Source organism: Schistocerca nitens, chromosome 5, assembly GCF_023898315.1.
Source record: "Schistocerca nitens isolate TAMUIC-IGC-003100 chromosome 5, iqSchNite1.1, whole genome shotgun sequence".
Lineage (NCBI taxonomy): Eukaryota > Metazoa > Arthropoda > Insecta > Orthoptera > Acrididae > Schistocerca > Schistocerca nitens.
Window position 1 is genome coordinate 581,978,962 of NC_064618.1, and position 13,820 is coordinate 581,992,781.

General features: G+C 36.8%; 1 protein-coding gene across 1 annotated transcript in view; it reads left to right on the forward strand.

Annotated features, from left to right (window-relative positions):
* The window catches only part of LOC126260591 (integrin alpha-PS5-like), a 563,809-nt gene that overhangs the window by 198,164 nt on the left and 351,825 nt on the right, over positions 1–13,820 (forward strand). The window contains exon 7 of the mRNA XM_049957927.1: positions 6,659–6,799. Within this exon, the coding sequence (XP_049813884.1) occupies positions 6,659–6,799 (141 nt within the window). The remainder of the gene's footprint in view (positions 1–6,658; positions 6,800–13,820) is intronic.

Consider the following 13,820-nt stretch of genomic DNA (forward strand, 5'->3'; position numbering starts at 1 on the left):
CTGCAGCCTGGCAGAACCTGGGATGATGTAAAAAGAATGTCTGATGGTTTTTGTAATAACTCTGAACTCCCAACACTGTTTATTTCCAGAAGGCCTTTGTCTTGAGGCTAGAAGTTTGTCTGACATGGTCGAATGAATTGTTTCCATGAAGGCCATGGTGTTGTAATGATTCTGTCAATGACTTCCTATCATGTGCAAGGAGCCAATTGGTGAGAGATCTGGAGAATGTGCTGGGCAGGACAGCAGTCGAACATCTGACTTTTGAACATTTGTATGAACCATTCAGCTTCACCACTAGACTTTGGATGAAAAGGTGCTGTGATTACATGGTGTATGCCATTGATGCACAAAACTGTTGGACATCAGCTGATGTGAATTGTGGTCCGTTGTCCAAGACAATGACCTCTGGAAGACCTTCAGGACAAAAAAACTGAAGACAAAGCTGATACTGTACTTGCAGTAATAGTGGATGTCGTGGGTGCAGTAGTAATGTATGTAACAGATACAACAAAAGTAAACTTATTATAACTGTCAACCACTAACAACCATATCACATTCCAGAACATGCCCTCAAAATCAATATGAATGCATTCCCTTGGTCTGGATGTGGACACTCAGAAAAATGTGGCGGAACTGATTTATGTTCTGTGCAACTTTGAAGTGAGATGTTATTTACTCAATCTGAGCATCCATTGCCTGCCAAATAAAATGACATCTGGTGAGTTGCTTCCCCATTTACTTTAGTTGAATAAAGACAAAACTTCCCAATGAAGGGAGTGTGTGATGATGCAAAAAGTAGCAACGTGCCCTTGGGTAGGGAACATCTTTCAAACCACATGGCTACCCATGGTGCATATATTGCAAAACAACCTGCAGAACAGCTTCATAAGCAGTTGCAATGGCAACATGCTGAAAATTGAGAGAAATGTTTGGAGACATTCAAAATCCTTTGTATCAGTCTGAAAACATGACTCCTCAGATGAATCAAATGCTATGTCGGTACTGACTGGTAACCAAGACAACAAGTCAGCATGTGATTGTTGGGTGGTGTGCCTGTACAACAGTTCATACTGATAATTAGACAATATCAGTGCCCAAAATTGCAATTTTTGTGCCATCCGAGGGGGACAGGCTTTGCAGGTTTCAACGAGGCTGTCAAAGGCTGATGCTCTATCAGGAAGTAGAACTTCCAAACTTAGAACTATTGGTGGAACTTTGTAACACTATAGATAATGGTGAGAGCCTCTTTTTCAAGTTGACTGACTGTAGTTACACTGTACTTTTTTGAGAGTTTTCAAGGCAAAAGCAATAGGTCTGTCAGAAGAACCAATTTTATGGTAGAACGTGGCTCTGATCCCATAAGAAATTGTATCTACAGCTAACATGACACGCTTAGTTGGAACAAAATGAATCAAATATTGATGATTTAACAAAATGTCCTGTCATTGCTGAAATGCATTCGAGAATCTGTGGACCACATAAAAGGAACATTTATCTGTTGAACTCTTTAAGCAATTTGCACACCATTATAGATAACTTCAACATAATATATAAACTTCCTCATAACTGATTGGAGCTCCTTAATGTTATGGGGCAACAGCAGAGCTTGGAGCTCTGTCATACCAGCCAAGTTCAATATGGTAGGTTGAATTGCTTGTGCATTAATTAATGATGATCAAAATATTCCAGTAGTGGTTGCAAGAAGAAGCACTATTCTTTATTGCACTTTCGGTCAGCCCCGGAAAGAACTTGTAACAAACAGTCTAAGTTTGCTAAATGTTCAGCAGGCACATAACCTGTGACTGTAATATTATCCAAATAATTTGTACAAGGATGGACCTTTGCTGTTCACTGTTCCAGGAACCATTGAAAAATTGCAGGAGCTGAAGTACTTCTAGTTGGTAGTTTTTTTTATCTGGAACAATCATAGGTGAGTGTTTAGCACAAACTATTGCACAAGCTGCTCGCCCAGCAAACTTTGAAAAGTATCTGCCCTGTGCCAGTTTCTCAATCAATTCCTACAGATGTGGAAGAGGAAAAGAATCCACAACAGCTTGTGGGTTTACTGTGGCTTTAAAATCAGCACACAGACCTAAACCACCTCTGGGCTTCTTTAGAATTACCAATCCTGATGCCCAGTGGTTTGCAGAAACAGATTGGCTAACCACACTGTCTTTCCATCTGTCCAGTTACTGAGCCATTTGCTCATGTGTTGCATTTGGGATAGGCGCAGCACAAAAAATCACAGCAGCATATTGTCTTTCACTGTAACATGTGCTTCAAATTCTTTAGCCCATCCCAAACCTCATTCAGACAGTTCCTTGTGCTTATTGCACAAATCAGAAACATTATTGTAAGGCACTGAAATGCTGATTTGTAACACAATGTCCTGTGTGCATAGGTGGAACAAATGGAATAAATCTAACCCCAAAATGTTTGCACTGTTTCTATAATTGTGTGCACAAAATGGAACATGCTGCTGTAGCAGTGGGCTACTGAGCCTGTCATATATGTCTGTATTAATTTGGGAAACAGAAGCACCAGCATCCAACTGTAAATTAATTGTTTTTGTTCCACTCGTTAGGGGCAAAAAATTTGTTCACCTGCCTGGAAGATTTCAGCGATACTGAAATGTAGGCTTTGGCATGCATCATTGTGCATGGCTTCACCAAAAGCTTATGTGCTGTTGCTTGGCAGTGGTTGGTTGCTGAGTCTGGTGTGTCACGTAAACACACTGAATGTGATCTTGGTGTCTGCATCAGTAGCATGTTGCATCATGATGAGGGCAACCTTTCCGGTCATGATCCAAAAAGCACTGTGGACAAGACTTCCTCATAGAATTTTGTAGCACACATTACATACCAAGAGATAGAAAGTTGTTACACCTATGCTGTTTGTCTGAGCCCTGTATTATTCACTGTAACACTATAATGTGCTTTACACTGAATATCTTGTGCACTTTGAACAACATAAATACACAGAACCTTAAAATCAACCCATGTTGTCCAGAATAGTTCAAGATTCCACAATAGACAGAACGGTTTCTAAATCAGGTTCTGGCAGCTTTAGAATTGTTGCATGAATAATGCATCTGAGACATTCTTAGTGGTAGAATCCTGTAACATGAGATCTCTGTAATGGATAGCACAACAGTTAAACTAACAGTGCCTTGTGAATCCTCTGAGTTCAGCTATCCATTCATACAATGAAGGCTTTCACCACTGGATGTTTCAGCTGCCGAGAATTCTTCAGGGTTGTATGGCCTTGGTCCATGGCACTTTTATATCCCTGATATTTTGCCCAGAGCTATGTTGGATGAGGTACTCTTGGTTGTGCTGAGTCTTGCTGACTGATGAGTCAGACTTCGAAGAATGGCCTAAATACCATGGAAAGTGGGTGTGGTCTGGATTTCATGTGATAGTAGAGATAAACCTTGTCAAGGATAAAATATAACTATTGATCATAGTATGTCAAAGATAAAATCTTCTCATCGCTTATGTAGCGCCACTGTCCATATATTGCTGAGTTTCATAGCTTCTTCTTTTCTGTTAAAATTATCCCCGTGTTTATAAATTTTGATAGCTTCTCTATATAGCTGCAAATAATAGTTCGTCATAGTACAAAAAAATTCAATTTACAAAAATTTCACTACATGATCACCTGACTGAAGACCATGTTTATCTCAGCATCCAGGTATTCTGGCACACAAATCCTTTTAGCTCTGTCCACTAGAATTTTAATTACACCTTTTTTCTGTTGTGGATGATGATTGGAATCCTTATGCAAGTATCCATTGGTACATGTAATCTTCCAAAAGACTTTATGTTTCAAGCTGCCATCAGTCTGTATCATAACTAAGACATCCAAGAAGGAAATTGCATTGTCTTTCTCCACTTCCATGGTAAACTGGATTTTAGGATTTATACTATTTAAATAACAAAAGCATTCCTCTAAAGCTTTTTTGCCATGCGACCAAACCACAAATCTATCATCCACACATTGATACCATCAACATGGTTTCTTATTCACTTTTTCCAGAGATAATTGTTTGAATTTTTCCATGTAAAAATTGGTGATCATAGGACTCCATGGGTTACCCATGGCCACACCATCAACCTGCTCAAAAAATGCATTCTCCCACTGGAACTAACTAGAGGTGAGACAGTGTCTGAAAAGTGCAGTCAAATCTGCTGGGAAAACATTTGCTATGTAAACCATTACTTCATAAAGCAGAATCATTGTAAATAAAGATACTGTTTCAAAACTGACAAGAATATCCTCAGGAGCCAAAGTTAGTCCCTTCAGTTTCTCAGTGAAATGACATGAGTCTTTTACATAAGAATCAGTTTGCCCAATATGTGGTTGTAAACATCTACAGCAGGCTTTTGAGAAGAATGGGTACTCTAATAAGGAAATAAATAGAGTTTTGTGACTGAATAACAGGAGGCCTAAGGACAACGATACAACACAGTGATGGAAGAACATGGTTTCTCTATCCTTCATCAAAAAAGTAACGGATCAAATTGGCAAGATTTTAAGGAAACATAACGTTTGACCAATTTTCAGACCAACTAAGAAAATAGGTCAAGCACTTTGTTCTGTTAAGGATAAACATCCCCCTCTACCTGAAAGTGGTGTATAAAAGATTCTGTGTGAATGTGGTAGGATCTACATTGGAACTACAAAGAGAAGTGGGAATACACATTTGAAGGAACATAAAAGTCTTTGCTGACTAGGGAAAAACAGACAAGTCAGCCATGGTGGAACATGCTCTTTAGTCAGGTGATCATGTAGTGAAATTTTCAGAAACTGAAGTTTTATGTACTATGACGAACTATGTGGCTATATAGAGAAGCCATCAAAATATTGAAACATGTGGACAATTTTAACAGAAAAGAAGAAGCTATGAAACTCAGTGATATAGGGACAGTGGCGCTACAGAATTGGTGAGAAGTTTTTATTTTTGACATACTATGGTCGATAGTTATATTTTATCCTTGGCAAAATTTCTCTCTGATATCACTTGAAATCCAGACCACTCCCACTTTCCACAGTATTTAGGCCGTTCTCTGAAGTCCAACTTGTCAGTCAGCAAGACTCAGCACAACCAGGAGCACCTCCAAAGATGTCCAACGTAGCTTTGGGTGAAACGTCAGGGATAGAAGAGCTCCATGTATCACGATCGTACAACCCAGAAGAATTCTCATCAGCTATCCATTGTTTCGGTGTTTGTCTTTGTTGCTGCTTAAGATGAAATAATTTAAAGCTTGCTGCTGCGACATGGATCTAACTATCCATATGTTTGTCAAGCAGTTTAAAGATGTCATCACACTTGACTGATTTAGGAGTAGTGCCCACGCACAACTGTACATACAGACAGTAAATGTCAGCTCCCATGGCTGACAAAAAGTAAGCATTGCACTCCATATCTATTATGTGGTAAGCAGCAAAATGGGCTTCCAATTGTGCCTCATAGTCTGACCAGTTTTCTATCTTTCTATAGTTTGGGCAAAATTTTGTTGCAGCTACCAGTGGTAGAGCTGCTTGTTTACTCAGTAATGATGCCAACTGGCTGACACTGAGCAGCAGACATTCAGTCTGTTGCACCTTAAACTGCACAAAGTCATTAGAGACATTTCTTGTGGTGGCTCAGACATTGTGAAACATGGCATAGGACACATGAATACAAAAGTACAAAATTAGAGAAAAAGCAGTGTCCAAAACAGTGTGTGCACTATGCAAACAGAACCAAGTGGCAGGGGAATGGGCTTAAAAAGATGATCAACTTAGGCTCCATTTCTCATTGTCATTAGTTGTGACTTGATTTCTGGTATAGCTGTGGGGTCTATTATTGCTCTGGGTGATCATGGAGTCAAAATACAAGAAATGAAATATCAGTTCACTTTATTACAAGAACAAAATAAGGTTTATTTAACTTACTACAGGATTATGGCAAATATTTTCATCTTTCTTCGAATATTAAGGCATCACCTGATGCACACATTTGCTACACTGTTCTCTTGAAGTAGAAAGTTTACAGTGTTTGGACTGAGAGTTCAATCTTAAACATGTATCCTAAGTAGATGGTGTTTTCTAATTGATCAGAGATCAAGAACTGGGCTGAGCCATCCTCTGCATGTTTCATTGTTGAATGCAGCAAGACAGTGTTAACTTCTGTGGTACTGATGCAAGATGCCAACTTTGTTATGGCACCATGATCTTTGGACAATACCACAGATGCAGAATAATTAATGAATTCCAGAATGTGTTGTAGACCACTGCAAGAATTTCCTACTATCATGGGATTTAGATTTTGGATGTTGCATTATTGATATTTTTGCTAAATTGCGGCATCTTCTGTTGCCACTCTAGATATGGAGTGACTTTCCCTTTATCCAATATGTGTATTTCATCCCATTTGTTTTTGCTGTCTTATTTGTTTCTCTGCCTCTTTAGAAATAAATTACTTAAAAGCTTTAAAAGCCAGACTTCTGATTGTTGTTTGAAATTTATTTTGAATTTAATTTATTCTAGTTCTTATTTTATCAGTTCTACAGTCCACATTTAGCTTAATTTAATTTTTGACAATAGCTTTAAGAAACTTGTACAAGATTACAGAAGCAAATGAGTAAGGATTTTTTAAATGTTTTAATTACAGGAACTAATGTAATCTGTGAAGATGGAAGTGACTTTAGCTTTGGAAGACAAAAGCGGGCAGCTGAACCAAATTCATTTAGTAATTGCAATACCATCAAGAGAAATACTCTACTTAAAGGAGACCAAACATTTCCTTACATTGGTAAATCAAAACAATATTTTAATTAAGAAAGCATAGTGTTATAGAAGTGAAATATCCAAATGTTATGTGTGATTCTGAATATAGAGATATGTAAAAATAGTTTGATATGAAGGTACAACCAGAGTAGAGTACTTGCTTAAATATTTTACCACTAATTCATTCACACTGGATAAAACGTTTTGCAGAAGAGCATAATGATGTGTCATTTATGATATATACTGAATGTATTGGCCTCACTGAGATTGTTTCCCATTTAAAAATATATTGTAATGTTTCATGTCTTTATTTATTTAATATTCCTGTATATATTAAATCTCTGTTTGTCTTCCCTCTCTTTTTCTTTCCTGAAATTTATCTATATTTTTTCTTTTCAATCACATAAGTATAGTTTGAATGAGAAACTGGAAGATACATATTATTTAAAAATTATCTGTATTTATCTTCAATTGAATCATCAATGTTGTAAATGTTCATAGACTCTTCTATTCTACAAGTCTGATTTTGCTACAAGTACTTGATTTAGTTGGATTTTGGTAAAAATTTGAAAACATACCTTCTGATCCATTTAATTTTTCATCAGTTCAATTCAGTTCTTTATTCACCATCCACCACTTACTGCAGAGTAGCTTTAGACATTAAATACAAAATTAATATCAATTTTCACAGGGAGGTTCTCACAACTTAATTCCACTTCTTTTATAAATATTCTTAAAAACAATGTTGACAATGTTTATTTCAAACGATTTCACTGTCTTGTAAAATGGATTTTTGAGTAATCACACACAGAACTTAGTTGTGAAAATATTATAGTACAAGGAATGAGCAATGTTGAAAGTTTATTAAAGGGTTTGGAGTATGTTATTTTATGTGAGTTTGCAATCTGTGTCAGGCTCTGTCATGTATATCAAAGTCCAGTCCTTATTGCTGTATAGTGTATATTCTCACAGGTGTTGGATTCATTTATATTACTTTCCACATAAAGAAATGCTGTAGGGCTGTGTAGGTTTACAGCAGTGAGTATCTTGAGCTTTACAAAGAGCTGTCAGTAGTGTTACTTAGCATTTACTATGTTCATTACTCTGTTTACTTTTTTTTAAAAAAATTCAGAATTTCATTGACATAACAGAGATGTTGCTGTATCAGTACACAGTAGGAAATGTTCAGCTGACAAAAAGCCAAAATATGCCACTTTCAGATACTCATTAGTGACTGCATCTGCCAGTTTCCACATGAGATAACACACTCTTGCTGTTCTCTTACTCTTACAGATGTGGATAAAATGTTCCTCCTGGTTCAATATGGGATGAATGTGAAAGTGTGACAGTTTTACTGATTTCCTTTCTACATCTTTGGTTAACCACAGAATTAGTTCATGTGTTCTGTATTACAAAGGAGTTCATTAGAAGAAAACCAATTAATTGCTAGTTATAATTTTTCCAGTGGTACCAGATCCAATTCTATTATGCCATGCCATGTGTTGAGCAACGTGTTGCCATTTGCATAAGACAGTATTGAATTGGGACCTACATAGTAAGATCCATCATTTATTGCAATTGTGAACAGGAATGGACCAACGACCAAACCCTGTGGCACTCCAATCTAAGTTTCTTTCAACTAAGAATATGATACAAACTGACTCCTGTTGCTTCAATAAGACATTGAATACAACTGTAGATGGGTTGTGTATCCTATAAAATTCCAGTTTTCCAACTAGGATGTTAAAGGGTATGCATTCAAAGTACAACAGATACCAGATACTTATTTTCAAATGCCTAAAAATTTCAGTGGCAACAGTAGTAGTATTTTTTCCATTTTGGAATATAAAATGTCTGTTGGACCAGGCCTAATACTTTTTGAAATAGTTGTTTATCTGTTTGTGAAGGAACAGTACCAATTATGACTATAAAATCTGAAAACCAAAGGACATAAGACTGATATATTAGACAAAACAAAGTTATATATAGTGAAGTGTTGGTGCCTGGTCCAGAACTGAGATATATGGCATAAAGGTAGGTATTTTAACAGTTTCTGGCAATGAGTTCAGTGCTTTCACAGCCATACAATACACTGGGCACACAAAACATTATGACCACTCTTCACCACACAGTTGGATGCCACCTGGTGGTGTTGCAGGAATGTGACTAGTGCGAGTTTTGGTGTTCTCGTAAAGATAAGTCATTTTAGATTATAAAACATATAGATTAGTACTGATTACGTGGTAAATAAGTGTATTGGTGTGCCGTTTAAGTCTACCATTAAAGGTTTCATTTTTCTTTACGTAATATAGCAGAAAACGCGAAAAGACCGTACAGTCGTATTTTCTGTTTACGTTCTGCTGAAGCAAATCTATAGAATTTCGTTTAGTTGTTCCTTGCTCTCTCCAGCAATTTAACTTATTGTACCTCTTCATTATTTAACTAGCATTTCCGGAAAGTAGCGTAAAGTTTAAGTTGTTGTTTCAGAAACTTTGCACTTTTGTTTTTGTTTACACACAGTTGCGTAAACAGTTGCGTGTAGGCCAAATTTGTGTAACCATATTTTCGTGTTTATCTGTAATTTAACTGACTTATTCTTAATAAACTATTACGTTTATCATGAGTGAAAAGTGCTTGACTTGCCGTAGAATTGTTAGGTCGGGGCTTTGGTGTGATGGGTGCTGTAGTTTTTTCCATGTGGGTGACTGTAGTGGCGTGGGAATAGGGGAAGTAAATGAGACTCATCAGTGGTTTTGTAGGATTTCTAGTAGAAATAGGAAGATACTAGAACAGGAGGGGAAAATTGCCGCCCTTCAGGCTGAGTTAGACAAGGCCAGGGGAGATCTTGACAGGTTAAGGAGGGAGAAGGGTAAAGAGAGGTGGGAAGTGGCAATAGGCCTAGAACTTTGTCTGACAGCTTTATGGTGAATGTGGAAAATAGATTTGACCTGTTGCTTCAGTTAGAAGCTGGCGAGCCTCAAGCAGTTGCAGGTGTAGTCAGGGCACAACAAACTTTCAGCAACCAATTGAAAAGTAAGAATGTAGGGAAATCAGTAAAGAGAAAGAAAGTGTTGTTGTTAGGTAGTTCCCATGGAAGAGGTGTTGGCCAACTTTTGCAGGATGAACTAGGATCAGAATACCAGGTCACCAATTTTTTTAAACCTAGTGCTGGTCTGGAGCAGGTGACAGAGGATTTAGGATCACTTTGAAAAGATTTCACTAAGGAAGACACCGTGGTTATAGTGGGTGGGGCAGGTAACAGTATTGACAGAGATCCTGGGTACAGTATAGAGTGTGACCTGGCGAAGATTGCATCAGCATCGAAGCATACTAGTGTTGAGTTTGTATCTGTTCTTGGGTGCCTTGACCGACCTCATTTGAACTCTTCTGTCAAGAGAGCTAATTTGGAGCTGGAACGGCTGCTCATGTCGGGTGCGGGGTCACACATTGGTGTGGTTCATGTTGATTCTCTCAGTAGGTGGGATTATACTAGGCATGGCCTTCACCTCAACAGGAAGGGGAAGGGTAAATTGGCTGGGGAAATAGCAGGAAAGTTAAAGGGGGGAGGCACTGTCATGAGTGGTAAAATACCAGTGGTCATAGGATTCAAAAAACACCCTTTTTTAGGGTAGGGAGGACAGAAAGAAAGCAAATTTTAAGAGAGGTTAGAACTGAGACAAACCTTCGTTTTGAGAAAGAAATCAAAAAACATAATTCCAGCTTATTACATCAGCATAAACAGCCATTGGTTAAGAATTTTCAACTGTCAGCAGATATTTTAACTCCACCCAATTTTAACTCAGTCAATGAGAAATGTCAGCTATCTTTATTGCATCAAAATATTCGAGGACTGAGAAATAAAATTATTGAATTAACTATCTGCGTAGATGAATTAGAGTCTTCAAACCCAGCTGACATAATCTGCCTCTCTGAACATCATGTGACCACTGGTATAGAACTTTTAAGTGTTTTACTGGGTTTAGGTTAGCATCTCCCTTTTGTAGATCAGAAATGGAGAAAGGAGGAGTTGCCACATTCATCAGGAACTGTCATAAATTTAAGAACATAGACATTCATAAATTTTGATTAGAACAGAATATGGAAGCATGTGCAACAGAATTAGAATTTCACAAAAAATCCTTCATAATATTAAGTGTATATCGAGCACCTGCAGGAAACTTTAATCTGTTTGTCAACCACCTTGAAGCTGTACTGGCCCATTTAACAACCAAAAACAAAGAAATAGTGGTGGCTGGTGATTTCAATGTAGATTTCCTTAAAGACTCTCCCAATAAGAACTTATTTGAATTAGTAACACTATCATTCAACTTAATTCCCACTGTAAAGTTCCCCACTAGGATAGCCACTTGCTCACAAACAGCCATTGATAATATCTTTATAGAAAAGTCCAATGAACAAAATTATACTACAAAACCAATAGTCAATGGCCTCTCAGACCATGACATGCAGTTCCTTCTGTTAAATGTTAATACTGAACAGGATATAAAATCTGTTAAATCTGAGCTCAAGAGGGTAATCAGTAAGCCAAAAATTGATTATTTTAGGACACTCCTCAGAGACATTCACTGGACTGATGTTTACAGTGCTCATGGCATGAATGAAAAATTTTTGCTAATAAAGTGCTTACCTTATTCGAACACTGCTTTCCCCCAAAACTTACCAAGGTTAGAGCAAAGTCTACAAAGAAGCCATGGTTTACTCGAGGAATAGGGGTATCTTGTAAAACAAAAAGAAAACTGTATCTGTCAATCCGAAACATTTTCAATGTTCATGCTATAGCACATTATAAGAAATACTGCAAAATATTAAAGACTGTAATACGGATGTCAAAGCAAATATATTACAAGGAAAAGATAGTCATATCAGATAACAAAATAAAGACAATATGGGATATAGTGAAAGAGGAGACTGGTAGAACCAGACATGAAGAGGAACAAATAGCATTAAGAGTAAATGATACATTGGTGACAGATGTGTATAGTGTTGCAGAACTTTTTAACAAACATTTTATAACTGTTACTGAAAAGATGGGGTTGTCAGGTTCGGTAGATGCTGCTATGGATTACCTTAGACCAGACATTTCAAGTAACTTCCATAATATGAATTTGACCCTCACTATCCCCAACAGAAATAATGTCCCTCATAAAATCTTTAAAATCAAAAACATCTAGTGGGTATGATGAAATATCGACAAAGTTAACTAAAGAATGTGATTCTGAGCTAAGTAACATATTAAGCTATCTGTGTAACCAGTCGTTTATTAGTGGAATATTTCCTGAATGGCTGAAATATGCTGAAGTTAAGCCACTGTTTAAGAAGGGAGATAAAGAAATAGCATCAAATTTCCGTCCAATTTCACTGTTGCCAGTATTCTCAAAAATTTTCGAAAAAGTAATGTACAGTTGTCTTTATAACCATCTTATCTCAAATAACATACTGTCAAAGTCACAGTTTGGATTTCTAAAAAGTTCTGATATTGAGAAGGCTATCTACACTTACAGTGAAAATGTGCTTAATTCATTAGACAAAAAATTGCAGGCAACTGGTATATTTTGTGATCTGTCAAAGGCATTTGACTGTGTAAATCACAATATCCTTTTAAGTAAACTAGAATATTATAGTATAACAGGAAATGCTGCAAAATGGTTCAAATCTTATATCTCTGGCAGGAAACAAAGGGTGTTATTAGGAAAGAGACATGTATCAAGCTATCAGGCATCATCCAACTGGGAACTAATTACATGTGGGGTCCCACAAGGTTCCATTTTGGGGCCCTTACTTTTTCTTGTGTATATCAATGACCTTTCATCAGTAACATTACCAGATGCCAAGTTTGTTTTGTTTGCCGATGATACAAACATTGCAATAAATAGCAGATCAAGTGTAGTCTTAGAAAGATCAGCCAATAAAATATTTGTGGACATTAAGCAATGGTTCCTAGCCAATTCTTTGTCACTAAACTTTGAAAAAACACACTACATGCAGTTCAGAACTTGTAAGGGGTGTCCCAAGAGTATATGTCTAACATATGATGACAAGAAGATAGAAGAAGTGGACAGTGTTAAATTCTTGGGATTACAGCATGATAATAAATTCAACTGGGAGGAGCACACCACAGAACTGCTGAAGCGTCTTAACAAATCTCTGTTTGCAATGCGAATTTTGTCAGACATAGGGGATATAAAAATGAAAAAGTTGGCATACTATGCTTACTTTCATTCCATAATGTCATATGGGATTATTTTTTGGGGTAATTCATCAAGCCAAGCTAAAGTTTTCTGGGCAAAAAAACGTGCAGTGAGAGTTATATGTGGTGTGAACTCAAGAACATCCTGCAGAAGCCTGTTTATGGAACTACGGATACTGACTACTGCTTCCCAATATATTTATTCCTTAATGAAAATATATCACTTTTTCAAACCAACAACTCAATTCATGGAATCAATACTAGAAATAAGAATAATCTTCACAAGGATTTAAAGTCACTTAGTCTTGTACAAAAAGGTGTGAATTATTCAGGAACACACATTTTCAATAACTTGCCAGCAGCCATAAAAAGCTTAACAACCAATGAAATTCAGTTTAAGAGAAGCCTAAAGGATTTATTGGTGGCCAACTCCTTCTACTCCATTGATGAATTTCTTAGTAAAACTAACTGATTTGTATATAAGTACAACATAACTTCTGCACAATTTCAGTGCAGTAATGTGTTCATTGAAACTGTGTGTGTGTGTGTGTGTGTGTGTATTAGTATAATCTAACTTCTGCACCATTTCAGTGCAGTTATGTGTTCATTGTAGATAAGTATTACAGTAGTTGTATTATCTTATAAATAAATAAAAAACTTTTTTATTTTAAATTCAGTGCATCAGTATTTGTAAAATGACTCTTAGTGTTCATTAAAAAATGACGATCATTCCACTTGAGACCTGTGGAATGGTACGTTAGCTTATTTGTTTTAGTTGTAAATATTTGTCATGTATTGTTGTTTTTCTGACATGTTCCACATCCTGGAGGACCTTCTC